This window comes from Nerophis lumbriciformis, linkage group LG05, assembly GCF_033978685.3.
Source record: "Nerophis lumbriciformis linkage group LG05, RoL_Nlum_v2.1, whole genome shotgun sequence".
In the NCBI taxonomy this organism is placed as follows: Eukaryota; Metazoa; Chordata; class Actinopteri; order Syngnathiformes; family Syngnathidae; genus Nerophis; species Nerophis lumbriciformis.
Genome location: NC_084552.2, coordinates 16,596,361 through 16,611,788, shown reverse-complemented (window position 1 = coordinate 16,611,788; position 15,428 = coordinate 16,596,361). Strand labels below are relative to the sequence as shown.

General features: G+C 41.4%; 1 protein-coding gene and 1 long non-coding RNA gene across 2 annotated transcripts in view; one reads left to right on the top strand and one right to left on the bottom strand.

The window, feature by feature from the left end:
* LOC133606843 (sentrin-specific protease 3-like) overlaps nt 1-15,065 on the bottom strand; it is a 56,456-nt gene extending 41,391 nt beyond the window's left edge. Inside the window, exons 1-2 of the mRNA XM_061961212.1 lie at nt 14,742-15,065; nt 7,977-8,102 (exon numbers count right to left, since the gene is read on the bottom strand). Of these exons, the coding sequence (XP_061817196.1) occupies nt 7,977-8,064 (88 nt within the window). The 5' untranslated portion in view covers nt 8,065-8,102; nt 14,742-15,065. The remainder of the gene's footprint in view (nt 1-7,976; nt 8,103-14,741) is intronic.
* Nucleotides 1-15,428, top strand: part of LOC140678809 (uncharacterized) — a 44,381-nt gene that overhangs the window by 16,506 nt on the left and 12,447 nt on the right. The gene's annotated exons all lie outside the window — the stretch shown is intronic.

Here is a 15,428-nt window from a genome sequence, read left to right as displayed (position 1 = left end):
ACAGCATGGTGGCCAGCTATTAAGTCGTCTGTTTTCATCGCAAAATTCCACAGTATTCTGGACATCTGTGTTGGTGAATCTTTTGCAATTTGTTCAATGAACAATGGAGACAGCAAAGAAGAAAGCTGTAGGAGGGAAGCGGTGTATTGCGGCCAACTTCAGCAACACAAACACAGCCGGTGTTTCATTGTTTACATTCCCGGAAGATGACAGTCAAGCTTTACCATTGGCCTGTGGAGAACTGGGACAACAGAGACTCTTACCAGGAGGACTTTGAGTTGGATACGCAGACACGGTACCGTGAGTACGCATGCAGCTGCGGCTTCCAAACATTTGATCGCTTGCCCGTACGTGCGTGCCGCTATGTGTATGTCACGTACGTAACTTTGGGGACTTTGGGGAAATATATGTGCTGTATGAACTTTGGGGAGGTGAACGGTACTTTGGGTTGTGGGATAGAGTGTGTTGTGCAGGTGTTTGAGTTGTATTGGCGGGTTATATGGACGGGAGGGGGAAGGTGTTTGTTATGCGGGATTAATTTGTGGCATATTAAATATAAGCCTGGTTGTGTTGTGGCTAATAGAGTATATATATATGTCTTGTGTTTATTTACTGTTTTAGTCATTCCCAGCTGAATATCATGTCCCACCCGCCTCTCACAGCATCTTCCCTATCTGAATCGCTCCCACTGCCCTCAAGTCCTTCACTCTCACTTTCCTCATCCACAAATCTTTCATCCTCGCTCAAACTAATGGGGAAATCGTCGCTTTCTCGGTCCGAATCGCTCTCGCTGCTGGTGGCCATGATTGTAAACAATGTGCAGATGTGAGGAGCTCCACAACCTGTGACGTCACGCGCATATCGTCTGCTACTTTGGGTACAGGCAAGGCTTTTTTATCAGCGACCAAAAGTTGCGAACTTTATCGTCGATGTTCTCTACTAATTCCTTTCAGCAAAAATATGGCAATATCGCGAAATGATCAAGTATGACACATAGAATGGACCTGCTATCCCCGTTTAAATAAGAAAATCGCATTTCAGTAGGCCTTTAAAATTCATCTTTTATCTCAAAACTCGACAGTGCGCCTTATAACCCGGTGCGCCTAATGTAAGGAATAATTCTGGTTTTGCTTACCAACCTAGTAGCTATTTTATTTGGTACATGGTGTAATGATAAGTGTGACCAGTAGATGGCAGTCAAACATAAGAGATGCATGTAGACTGCAATACAATGACAGTCACACATAAGAGATACATGTAGACTGCAATATGACTAAAGTAAACAACACCAACATTTTATATGTTCCATTGAAAATATAGGACATTACACACGGCGCTCAAAAATCTATCAAAATGTTTTAGTAGGACTTTGGTAAACTATGAAGCCGCACCGCTTGATGGATTGTACTGTCCTTCAACATTCGAGTATTATTAGGGTGTGTGTATAAGGTAAGACATATTACCTGGCGTTTTGTTTCGCAATATAATCCAAAAGCAACTTTTCTTACCTTCTGGTACCCGTTGACCTGTATTTGGGATCTGCAAAAGTTAGACACCGTAGACGATAAGCTTCATCTTTTTCTCTATCTTCTTGTTATGGGACATTCATCCTCCGCTGTTGCCATTTCTAATATAAAGTAGTGTAAAGTTCTTACTTATATCTGTCAGTAAACTCGCCATTAAAGCGCTAAAACTTACCGGTCTAGTGAGTTAACATTATTCACCCAAGGAATTTTAGTTGTTAAGAGTTCCGGTCTGGCGGTTTTTCACGGGACACATTTCCGGCGGATGAGGAGATGTTGCTCCGTTATTGATTGAAGTAAAGTCTGAATGTCATTAAAACAGTTAGCTCCATCTTTTGACATTTCTTCCACTCCTGTCCTTGCACGCTACACCGCTACAACAAAGATGACGGGGAGAAGACGCCACATAAATAAGACCCCCACAAAACAGAAACAGAAAGTGGCTAGAAGATGATTTGTAAAACAATCTATGCAACATTTTGACCAAAGAACCACCATTACATGTTCATTACATGTTATGTACACCACAAGGAAATGTTTTCCATTCTGAAAATAATAATAATAATAATAATAATAATAATAATAATAATATGACTCCTTTTAATGCGCCCTATATATGAAAAAAGATCGAAAATAGACCATTCATCGGCGGTGCGCCCTATGGTCCGGAAAATACGGTGACAAGAACCCCACCGACGATCTTATGTTACCATTAGTGGTTTACAAGCACATATTTGATACTTTAAAAAGAAAATAGAAATGTCAATATTTTCCACAAATACTAATAAACATATTGAATACAAATTATTAGACTGCCATAAAAAATGGATGGCATTCCCAAACTTTTAGTGCACACACATTTACCCACAGATTGCGAGCACATATACACATGCAGTCTCAAAGTTGGTCTAAAAATATGAGGGACATTATTCAGAATGACCTCTTACTTACACTACTGAAAAGCTCTCACACAAACAACTGAAATGTTTTTTTGTATAGCACTTTTCTCTAGAAACTCAAAGCCCTTAACATAGTGATACCCATTATCTACATCTTTAAGGTACCGGTACATTTAAAGCAACACAGCCACACTGCCCCATACATTGAGTAGCATAGTTTCCGGACCATAGGGCGCACCGGATTATTAGGCGCACTGCCGATGTATGGTCCATTTTTGATATTTTTTCATATATAAGGCGCACCAGATTATAGGGGACATTAAAGGGGTTATATTATTTATTTTTTCTAAATGGAAAACACTTCCTTGTGGTCTACATAACATGTAATGGTGGTTCTTTGGTCAAAATGTTGCATAAATTATGTTTTACAGATCATCAAGCCGCTTTCTGACAGTCGCTTCAGGATGCATCGCTTTGTGGGCGGTCTTATTTACGTGGCTCATCTTCGGCAGCGTCTTCTCACCGTCATCTTTGTTGTAGCGGTGTAGCGTGCAAGGACGGGGGTGGAAGAAGTGTCAGAAGATGGAGCTAACTGTTTTAATGACATTCAGACTTTACTTCAATCAATAACGGAGCAGCATCTCCTCATCCGGAAACAACAACGGTCGGACGGCTTTTCACAGGACACATTTCCGGAAATGTGTCCCGTGAAAAACCGTCCGACTGGAACTTTCTAAAAACTTAAGTTCCTTAGGTGAATAATGTAAACTCACTACATCGGTATGTTTTAGCGCTTTCATGGCGAGTTTACTGACAGATATAAGTAAGAACTTTACACTACTTTATATTAGAAATGGCAACAGCGGAGGATTGAATGTCCCATAACAAGAAGATATAGAAAATAAGAAGTTTATGGACTACGGAGTCAGCACAGACTACAGAGGTGGTCGCGCGCAAATGTTCCGTATTTATACAGATCCCAAATACAGATCAACAGCTACCAGAAGGTAAGAAAAGTTGCTTTTGCATAATATTGCGAGACAAAATGGCAGGTAATATGTCTTACCTTATTCACACACCATGATTAATACTCGCATGTTGAACCACAGTACAATTCATCAAGCGGTGCGGCTTCATACCTTACCAAAGTCGTAATGTTCTATATTTTCAATTGAAGTGTTATTTACTTGAGTCATACTGCAGTCTGCACGCATCTCTTGTGTGTGTGACTGCCATTATATTGCAGTCTACTCGTACACTATATTGCCAAAAGTATGTGGCCACCTGCCTTGACTCACATATGAACTTGAAGTGCTATCCCATTCCTAACCCATAGGGTTCAATATGATGTCGGTCCACTTTTTGCAGCTATTACAGCTTCAACTCTTCTGGGAAGGCTGTCCACAAGGTTGCGGAGTGTGTTTATAAAAATTTTCAACCATTCTTCCAAAAGCGCATTGATGAGGTCACAGGTCGAGAAGGCTTGGCTCTCGGTCTCCGTTGTAATTCATCCCAAAGGTGTATCGGGTCCAGGTCAGGACTCTGTGCAGGACAGTCAAGTTCATCCACACCAGACTCTCATCCAAGTCTTTATGGACCTTGCTTTGTCCCGCTCCAAACTGTTCCCACAAGGTTGGGAGCATGGAATCGTCCAAAATGTTTTGTTATCCTGGAGCATTCAAAGTTCATTTCAATGGAACTAAGGGGCCAAGCCCAACTCCTGAAAAACAACCCCACAACATAATTCCTCCTCCACCAAACTACACACTCGGCACAATGCAGTCTGAAATGTACCGTTCTCCTGGCAACCTCCAAACCCAGACTCGTCCATCAGATTGCCAGATGGAAAAGCGTGCTTCATCACTCCAGAGAAGGTGTCTCCAATGCTCTAGAGTCCAGTGGTGACGTGCTTTACACCACTGCATCCGCCGCTTTGAATTGTATGTATGTCTTAGATGCAGCTGCTCGGCCATGGAAACCCATTCCATGAACCTCTCTGCATACTGTACGTGGGCTAATTGGAAGGTCACATGAAGTTTGGAGCTATGTAGCAACTGTTTGTGCAGAAAGTCTTTGCACTATGCGCTTCAGCATCCGCTGACCCCTCTCTGTCAGTTTACTTGGCCTACCACATGGCGGCTGAGTTGCTGTTGTTCCCAAACTCTTCCATTTTCTTATAATAAAGCCGACAGTTGACTTTGGAATATTTAGGAGCGAGGAAATTTCACGACTGGATTTGTTGCACAGGTGGCATCCTATGACAGTTCCACGCTGGAAATCACTGAGCTCCTGAGAGCGGCCCATTCTTTCACAAACGTTTGTAGAAACAGTCTCCATGGCTAAGTGCTTGATTTTATACATCTGTGGCCGGGCCAAGTGATTAGGACACCTGATTCTCATCATAAGGATGGGTGGCCAAATACTTTTGGCAGTTTAGTGTATCTCTTATGTTTGACTGCCATCTGCTGGTCACACTTATTATTACACCATGTACCAAATAAAATAGCTACGAGGTCGGTAAGCAAAACCAGAATTACCGTATTTTCCGCACTATAAGGTGCACCTAAAATCCTCCAATTTTGTCAAAAGCTGACAGTGCGCCCAATATTGAGCCTCCAGCAGGTAAAAGTTTCAATCAAGCAATCGCAACTACGGTAAGCAGCCGCCTACTTCATTTTCCCCCGTAGAAGAAGAAGCGCGCGGTGCATGCTGGGATATATGACTGCGCGAGGCGTGCCGTTTCATTTCCATTTGTGTGTTTATGTAAAGACTCCAAAATGGCTCCTATTAAGAGACACGCTTACAACGCAGAGTTTAAACTTAAGACGATCAGTCACGCAGTAGAACACGGGAATAGCAACAGCGAGATAATTTAACATTGTCACTGAACTGCTAGACAACAGCAGCGACACTGACTCGATTAATGACGACTTCGACGAGACAGAGCCGGGCATGTTGGATGCCGTATTCGCCCAACTGTTTAATTCGGACACTGAAGAAGAATTCGAGAGATTTGTGGATGAGGAATAACTTCATAAAGTGACCTTTACGTGTTTATTTTGTGTGTTGTGTGACATTAACGTTTGAGCAACGTTGAGTTATTGATATATTGTTATTGCTCTGCACTATTTTGAGTGTTACTATACTGTGATTGCACGAACGTTTGATTTACCGTAACAGTATCAGACTGTTTTTTACGTGTTTATTGAATCAGGGAAAAGTTCCCCTCCAGTATGTGAAATAAATGTTGCACTACATGTTATACCTTGCTGTTGTTAAAGGATAAACAAAACACCACGTCACTGACTTTACCTCGGGGAAAATAATAAAACAGCTGTTTATTAATTTTGAGAGTGAACAGAGTTGTCAGAACGCTGGTTTGTAATCTATTGATAAAGTTTGACTGACCTGACTGTTTTGTTAACATTCCCTTTAGCGCAGCTCCATCTAATGGATGCATAACGTTAGAGATGTCCGATAATATCGGCCGATAAATGCGTTAAAATGTAATATCGGAAATTATCGGTATCGTTTTTTTTTAATTATTAAATCAACATAAAAAACACAAGATACACTTACGATTAGTGCACCAACCCAAAAAACCTTCCTCCCCCATTTACACTCATTCACACAAAAGGGTTGTTTCTTTCTGTTATTAATATTCTGGTTCCTACATTATATATCAATATATATCAATACAGTCTGCAAGGGATACAGTCCGTAAGCACACATGATTGTGCGTGCTGCTGGTCCACTAATAGTACTAACCTTTAACAGTTAATTTTACTAATTTTCATTAATTACAATTTCTATGTAACTGTTTTTATATTGTTTTACTTTCTTTTTTATTCAAGAAAATGTTTTTAATTTATTTATCTTATTTTATGAATTTTTTTTTTAAAGTCCCTTATCTTCACCACCTGGTTGTCCAAATTAGGCATAATGTGTTAATTCCACGACTGTATATATCGGTTGATATCGGTATCGATTGATATCGGTATCGGTAATTAAAGTGTTGGACAATATCGGAATATCGGATATCGGCAAAAAGCCATTATCGGACATCCCTACATAACGTAACCCCAGCCTCTACTGTAGCGTCTATTCTATGCGCCTTATAATGCGGTGCGCCTTATATATGAACAAAGTTTTAAAATATGCCATTCATTGAAGGTGCGCCTTATAATCCGGTGCGCCTTATAGTGCGGAACATACGGTATTCCTTACTTCAGGCGCACCGGGTTATAAGGCGCACTGTCGAGTTTTAAGAAGAAAAAAAAAGATTTTAAGTGCGCCTTATCGTCCGGAAAATATGGTAGATTATGTATTACAAACCTTCTTCATGCCGCTTTCTGTCTGTCTATTCAGAATGTGCCGTCTGTTGGGCGGTCTTATTTAAGTGCCGAAGCCCTCTTTCAGGCCAAGCCCCCTTCGACTGCATCTACAACCCATCAGCGATGTTGTAGTTTTTTGGAGATTCCACATTGAGTCTATTGACAGCTATAAATTAGAACTACATGTGGAGGATTTAATAATGCATGTGCATATTACGAGTTAGTCTGACCCACAAGAAGAGGATAGAGAAAAATAAGGAACTCATTGATAACTTTGACCTGCAACCGAATAAAAATGTCGGACTCGTGCAAAGCTCTTCGGGGTAAACCTCTATCATAAATGGAGATATCCACTGACGTGACCAAGGCAAAATATCTCACTAAAGTGTTTAATTTCAAATGGCGCGTTTGGAGAACATTTGGAAGAAGGCAAGACTGTTTTATAAATATCTCCGCCATGCCTCTACGCTTGGATTGACATTTTTGGGGACTTTATGGGACTCTCAGATGGTTAAGTCCCAACAGATAAGAAAAGTTGGTTTTGCATAATTAGACCCAATTAAGGGAAATTAATCTGATAAAATATGAATAAATATACAGTACAGGTCAAAAGTTTGGACACACCTCATTTCAATGAGTTTTCTTTATTTTCATGACTATTTACATTGTAGATTGTCACTGAAGGCATCAAAACTATGACACCTGCGAAGTGAAAACCATCTGGAGAATGCAAAGAGTGTGCAAAACAGTAATCAGCTGTGGCTATTTTGAAGAAACTAGAAGATAAAACATGTTTACAGTTATTTCACCTTTTTTTGTTAAGTACATAACTCCACATATGTTTATTCATAGTTTTGATGCCTTCAGTGACAATCTACAATGTAAATAGTCATGAAAATAAAGAAAATACATTGAATGAGAAGGTGTGTCCAAACTTTTGGCCTGTACTGTATAAAGAAACTATGTTTGAAATGAAAAGTCTGCGTAACAAAAATAAATTCCGAGAGAAGCAAAAACGAGGCGTCTATTTGAGACTTTTTATAATGCTTTCTCAAACACAGGTGTCCAACCAGGCAACTATCGGCCCACCAAAATCCCTTTCCATGGCCCCTTGAACACCGCAACATCTTCTAGAGTCATATACGTACACATCACTATACGATATCAACCGATATATACATATTATGAATTCCCCGTTAAGACAAAATAAAATAGCGTACCTCCTCCGGTATCGTCCTGGCCGACAGCGGTCAGACCCAGATCTCCCTGCCAGCGGTTCTGGGTCAGGCTACCGCCACTATCTCGCATTCTCCACGGACACCCTGCAACCTGCGCCAGCGCGTCACCTAAAACACAACATGACCACCGAATTGAAGTTAAAAAGTGGCTTTGGCGCAATCAAAGCTGCACACACGGTCACTGAGGTGGGCACTATGTTTGACATGTCAACCTAATATGTATTATATTTATGCATGAGAACATTTTGTTGTTAACTGTGAGGTGTGTGTGTTCAAATCATGGTTGTTTTTACAAATAACAGATGTGAACAAGAGCATGTTTTGTCTGTGTTATGATGTAAATGATAGGTGTCAATGAAAGGGCATTTTATGACTTTTCTTAATTTGATTACATGCTATACTATAATTTTATTGCATGTTTTTTGTATCCCTTTAATTTAGGTAGCCAGGGACTGCAGATGGAAATGAGCTATTTAGCTATAATCTGTTGCAGAACATATATGTCTTTGAGCTTAATGTCTCTGTGCATTGTCCCTTCAAATAAAGACTAAACTAAACCTGACACATTAGTGATGGTTTTACATTAAACTGTTTCTACACTGTTGTGTTATCATTCATCAACAGCTACGTAAAGCACTACACCCTTACGATCTATAATACATGCTAGGCTACGTCAATAACATACTATTATAGCTTCGTTAGCGTAGTCTATACGAGTGGTCCCCAATCACCGGCGCCGGTCTGTGACGCATTTGCTACCGGGCCACACAGAGACATTAACTAATTTATAACCAACCGCATTTTCTCCTACTTAATTTTGGCCAGTCCCACCAGACACACCAAAAGCTTGTTCATTGATGTATTATAAACCTCCTGATAGGAAGTCGCCATTTGCTATATTTGTTAAATATTTGTTACATGGGACAATGCACATTAATAAACATATAATATGTAAAGGTGCCGAAACGTAGCCAAAACTTAGGTTCCATCTGCAGTGCGCCGCAGGTTAATGACCTAAGATCAGGGCAGATTAGGAATAAAGTGACCACAGGAGTTCATGTGCATGAGGCAGATGGAGAAGTGCTAAACTGTTGCATATAATAATTGTGCTGAAGGAAATAAATACCCATCTCCTTTGGCCTAGTAAGTTAAAGTGCTGGTATTATTGCACATCGTCCTATTACATAAGTAGTTAGCAATAACGGATGTATTTGCGCATGTAAAATCGGACCAAAAAAGCTAACATTAGTGTATTTATGTATGAAATATTGCACAAAATATGAATACATAACTTTTAGAAATCTATTGGAACTAATGTCAAGTATTTCTAGCTTTCTTATACTGTATATCCATGCTCTTGTCCTTAAAGTTGATGTATCACCTATAACCCATCAGATACCAAAGCCAAAACAAAGCCTACTTCTAACAAAAATGAGCAAAAAAGTCTATGGAGAGCTTTTTTGCAAAGGGAAAAGGCCAGGGGCCCACACTAATTTAATGTTATGGTGAGTTTTTTCATGTATTAATTTTCCATGCACTTATTCTTACACGTGGAAGGCCGGTCAGTGAAAATAATGCCTACATCAAACCAGTCCCCTCTGCAAAAATGGTTGGGGACCCCTGGTCTATACCATTAACTCCGATTCTAGCAGACTAACGGCAGATTACTATCAAAAAAATAACATTTGTAAACGTCAGCTAACTCGCGTTGTCTTGACAAAATTGGTGCAGTTCAGCTAAATTTGTTGGTTTTCTGACATTGACGTGTTTCTTCATCAATGTCCACACGTTTAAGTCAGGACTTTGGGAAGGCCATTCTAAAACCTTCATTCTAGCCTGATTTAGCCATGACATCACAAGGACAAAGATAAGACCTTCTGGAGGAAAGTTCTACGGTCAAATGAAACAAAAATTGAGCTGTTTTGTCACAATACCCAGCAATATGTTCGGAGGAGAAAAGGTGAGGCCTTTAATCCCAGGAACACCAAGCCTACCGTCAAGCATGGTGGTGGTAGTATTATGCTCTGGGCCTGTTTTGCTGCCAATGGAACTGGTGCTTCACAGAGAGTAAATGGGACAACGAAAAAGGAGTATTACCTCCAAATTCTTCAGGACAACCTAAAATCATCAGCCCGGAGGTTGGGTCTTGGGCGCAGTTGGGTGTTCCAACAGGAAAATGACATCAAACACATGTCAAAAGTGGTAAAGGAATGGCTAAAATTTAGGTTTTAGGATGACCTTTCCAAAGTCCTGACTTAAATGTGTGGACAATGCTGAAGAAACAAGTCCATGTCAGAAAACCAACAAATTTAGCTGAACCGCACCAATTTTGTCAAGAGGAGTGGTCAATAATTCAAGCAGAAGCTACCAAAGAGCGCCTTATTGCAGTAAAACTTGCCAAGGGACATGTAAGCAAATATTAACATTGCTGTATGTATACTTTTGACCGAGCAGATTTGCTCACATTTTCAGTAGACCCATAATACATTCATAAAAGAACCAAACTTCATGAATGTTTTTTGTGACCAACAAGTATGTGCTCCAATCACTTTATCACAAAAAAATAAGAGTTGTAGAAATTATTGGAAACTCAAGACAGCCATGACATTATGTTCTTTACAAGTGTATGTAAAGTTTTGATCGCGACTGTACGTAAAGCGCTTAAGATTTATACCAGCATGCTAGGCTACGTCTATAACATTCCATTATAGCTTCCTGAGCATAGTCTACAACATTAACTCCGAATCTAGCAGGCTAACGGCAGATTATTATCAAAAAACTAACATTTGTAAACGTCAGCTAACTCGCGTTGTCTTGACAAAATTAGTGCAGTTTAGCTAAATGTGTTGGTTTTCTGACATGGACTTGTTTCTTCAGCATTGTCCACACGTTTAAGTCAGGACTTTGGGAAGGCCATTCTAAAACCTTCATTCTAGCCATGACATCATATGGACAAAGATAAGACCTTCTGGAGGAAAGTTCTGTGGTCAGATGAAACAAAAATTGAGCTGTTTTGCCACAATACCCAGCAATATGTTTGGAGTAGAAAGGGTGAGGCATTGTCCACATGTTCAAGTCAGGACTTTGGGAAGGCCATTCTAAAACCTTAATACTAGCCTGACTTAGTCATTCCTTGACCACTTTTGACGTGTGTTTGGGGTCATTGTCCTGTTGGAACACCCAACTGCGCCCAAGACCCAACTTCCGGGCTGATGATTTTAGGTTGTCCTGAAGAATTTGGAGGTAATCCTCCTTTTCCATTGTCCCATTTACTCTCTGTGAAGCACCAGTTCCATTGGCAGTAAAACAGGCCCAGAGCATAATACTACCACCACCATGCTTGACGATAAGAATGGTGTTCCTGGGATTAAAGGCCTCACCTTTTCTCCTCCAAACATATTACTGGGTATTGTGGCCAAACAGCTCAATTTTTGTTTCATCTGACCACAGAACTTTCCTCCAGAAGGTCTTATCTTTGTCCATGTGATGTCAGATGAAACAAAAATTTAGCTGTTTTGCCACAGTACCCAGCAATATGTTTGGAGTAGAAAAGGTGAGGCCTTTAATCCCAGGAACACCATTCCTACCGTCGAGCATGGTGGTGATAGTATTATGCTGTGGGCCTGTTTTACTGCCAATGGAACTGGTGCTTCACAGAGAGTAAATGGGACAATGAAAAAGGCGGATTTCCTCCAAATTCTTCAGGACAACCTAAAATCATCAGCCCGGAGGTTGGGTCTTGGGCGCAGTTGGGTGTTCCAACAGGACAATGACACCAAACACACGTCAAAAGTGGTAAAGGAATGGCTAAATCAAGCTAGAATTTAGGTTTCCCAAAGTCCTGACTTAAATGTGTGGACAATGCTGAAGAAAGAAGTCCATATCAGAAAACCAACACCCGGAGGTTAGGTCTTGGGTGCAGTTGGGTGTTCCAACAGAAAAATGACACCAAACATGTAAAAAGTGGTAAATGAATGGCTAAATCAGGCTAGAATTTAGGTTTTAGAATGGCCTTCCCAAAGTCCTGACTTAAACGTGTGGACAATGCTGTAGAAACAAGTCCATATCAAAAAACCAACACCCGGAGGTTGGGTCTTGGGCGCAGTTGGGTGTTCCAACAGGACAATAAATGGGTTATACTTGTATAGCGCTTTTCTACCTTCAAAGTACTCAAAGCACTTTGACACTATTTCCACATTCACACACACATTCACACACTGATGGCGGGAGCTGCCATGCAAGGCCCTAACCAGCACCCATCAGGAGCAAGGGTGAAGTGTCTTGCTCAAGGACAAAAGGGACGTGACGAGGTTGGTAGAAGGTGGGGATTGAACCAGGAACCCTCAGGTTGCTGGCACGGCCACTCACCCAACTGCGGCACGGCCACTCACCCAACTGCGCCACGCCATCCCCAATGACACCAAACACACGTCAAAAGTGGTAAAGGAATGGCTAAATCAGGCTAGAACAGTGTTTCTTAACCTGGGTTCGATCGAACCCTAAGGGTTCGGCGGAGGTCAAGACACACCTGACTCATCGTGTAAATAAAAACTTCTCCCTATTGGCGTATTATGGATACCCCTAAACAATGTTCCCTCTAATTTTCCATCTGATTTGCAGGTGTGTCATTTGTTGTGGTTCATTTTGTGCACCAGTAAAAAAAAAACTAACTTGTCTTGAATTAAAAAAAAAAAATTTTTTTATTTTTCACTAAAGAAGGGAAGGCCATTCTAAAACCTTAATACTAGCCTGACTTAGCCATTCCTTGACCACTTTTGACGTGTGTTTGGGGTCATTGTCCTGTTGGAACACCCAACTGCGCCCAAGACCCAACCTCTGTGCTGATGATTTTAGGTTGTCCTGAAGAATTTGGAGGTAATCCTCCTTTTCCATTGTCCCATTTAAAGCACCAGTTCCACTGGCAGCAAAACAGGCCCAGAGCATAATACTACCACCACCATGCTTGACGGTAAGAATGGTGTTCCTGGGATTAAAGGCCTCACCTTTTCTACTCCAAACATATTGCTGGGTATTGTGGCCAAACAGCTCCATTTTTGTTTCATCTGACTACAGAACTTTCCTCCAGAAGGTCTTATCTCCGGAGTCTTGTTCACGAGTGAGGGAAGAGTGGATCGTGAGGTCGACAGACGGATCGGTGCGGCGTCTTCAGTAATGCGGACGCTGTATCGATCCGTTGTGGTGAAGAAGGAGCTGAGCCGGAAGGCAAAGCTCTCAATTTACCGGTCGATCTACGTTCCCATCCTCACCTATGGTCATGAGCTTTGGGTTACGACCGAAAGGACAAGATCACGGGTACAAGCGCCCGAATTGAGTTTCCTCCGCCGGGTGGCGGGGCTCTCCCTTAGAGATAGGGCGAGGAGCTCTGTCATCCGGGGGGAGCTCAAAGTAAAGCTGCTGCTCCTCCACATCGGGAGGAGCCAGATGAGGTGGTTTGGGCATCTGGTCAGGATGCCACCCGAACGCCTCCCTGGGGAGGTGTTTAGGGCACGTCCGACCGGTAGGAGGCCACGGGGAAGACCCAGGACACGTTGGGAAGGCTATGTCTCCTGGCTGGCCTGGGAACGCCTCGGGAGAGGGAAGTCTGGGCTTCCCTGCTTAGGCTGCTGCCCCCACGACCCAACCTCGGATAAGTGGAAGAAGATGGATGGATGGATGGATGGGTCTTATCTTTGTCCATGTGATGTCAGATGAAACAAAAAATGTAGCTGTTTGGCCACAATACCCAGCAATATGTTTGGAGTAGAAAAGGTGAGGCCTTTAATCCCAGGAACAGTCGAGCATGGTGGTGGTAGTATTATGCTCTGGGCCTGTTTTACTGCCAATGGAACTGGTGCTTCACAGAGAGTAAATGGGACAATGAAAAAGGAGGATTACCTCCAAATTCTTCAGGACAACCTAAAATCATCAGCCCGGAGTTTGGGTCTTGGGCGCAGTTGGGTGTTCCAACAGGACAATGACACCAAACACACGTCAAAAGTGGTAAAGGAATGGCTAAATCAGGCTAGAATGAAGGTTTTAGAATGGCCTTCCCAGAGTCCTGATTTAAACATGTGGACAATGCTGAAGAAACAAGTCCATGTCAGAAAACCAACAAATTTAGCTGAACTGCACCAATTTTGTCAAGAGTGGTCAAAAATTCAACCAGAAGCTTGTGGATGGCTACCAAAAAAAGCCTTATTGCAGTGAAACTTGCCAAAGGACATGTAAGCAAATATTAACATTGCTGTATGTATACTTTTGACCCAGCAGATTTGCTCACATTTTCAGTAGACCCATAATACATTCATAAAATAACTAAACTTCATGGAATGTTTTTAGTGACCAACAAGTATGTGCTCTAGTCTATCACAAAAGAGTTGTAGTAATTATTGTAAACTCAGGACAGCCGTGACATTATGTTCTTTACAAGTGTATGTAAAGCGTCTACTGTGTAAATAGTCTACTAATCTAGCAAGCTAACGGCTGATTATTATTTAAAAAAACGAACATTTGTAAACGTCAGCTAACTCGCGTTGTCTTATTCCGAACGCGAAGGAGCTTCGACGGTTTTAATTTTTTCCCACATTTCCCCAGCAAAACATGAATGAATAAAAAGAGAACAATTAAAGAGTTAGCATTAGCACGCTAGCCGCCGGTTAGCCGTGTTGTCGCTAGCTAGTGTGTTGCACCCTTCAATCAAACGCCGCATTCAACCTTTTTAGCCACGTATGTTTGAATGTTACTTACCGTTTAAAAGAACGAGTATTAATTATAAATCCGCTTGGAAGCAGAGCCGAGCGTCAAAAATGCGGTGAAATATTGTCGTTAACTAAAATGCTAATGTGATGCTAACACTTTCATTGAATGGTTGTCAGCCGTCGCTTTCTTCGTCGGGTGTCTTCGACGCTTCGGATAAACACGCAGACACGCCGCCGCTTGACGTTAACATGTAGCGGGTTAGAAAAATGTGACTTTATAACCATTAAAAGGACAACATTTTATATACGCCGAGCGCGCTAAGAAGACACAACGACGACGGCAACTGTCTTCCGACGTCCGTCGCACAGCAATGACGTCATATACGTTGGCGAGGAAACAGCATTTTTCGTAACATTAACGTGTTACTAGCGTGTATAGTTGGTCAAACTCACGCAATACGTCGATAAAATGAATATTTCTTGTGCCGACTTTTAACTGTCTAAACACTGAATGGGGAACAAGTATATGTTAAAATGGGTAAAATGACGAAAAATGGGCGCTAACGTCAAGCCCAGCAAAACATCAACATTGTTTATTTATTTATATAAAAGACTGAAATAAAAACGCTGTTTGAATCATTGATTTTTCACTGGGAATGATGGACTCATTCTTTGGGCAATGGCAAGACAAAGGCACGACCAAACTTGGAGACTTCTTTACAGATAATGGTTTATT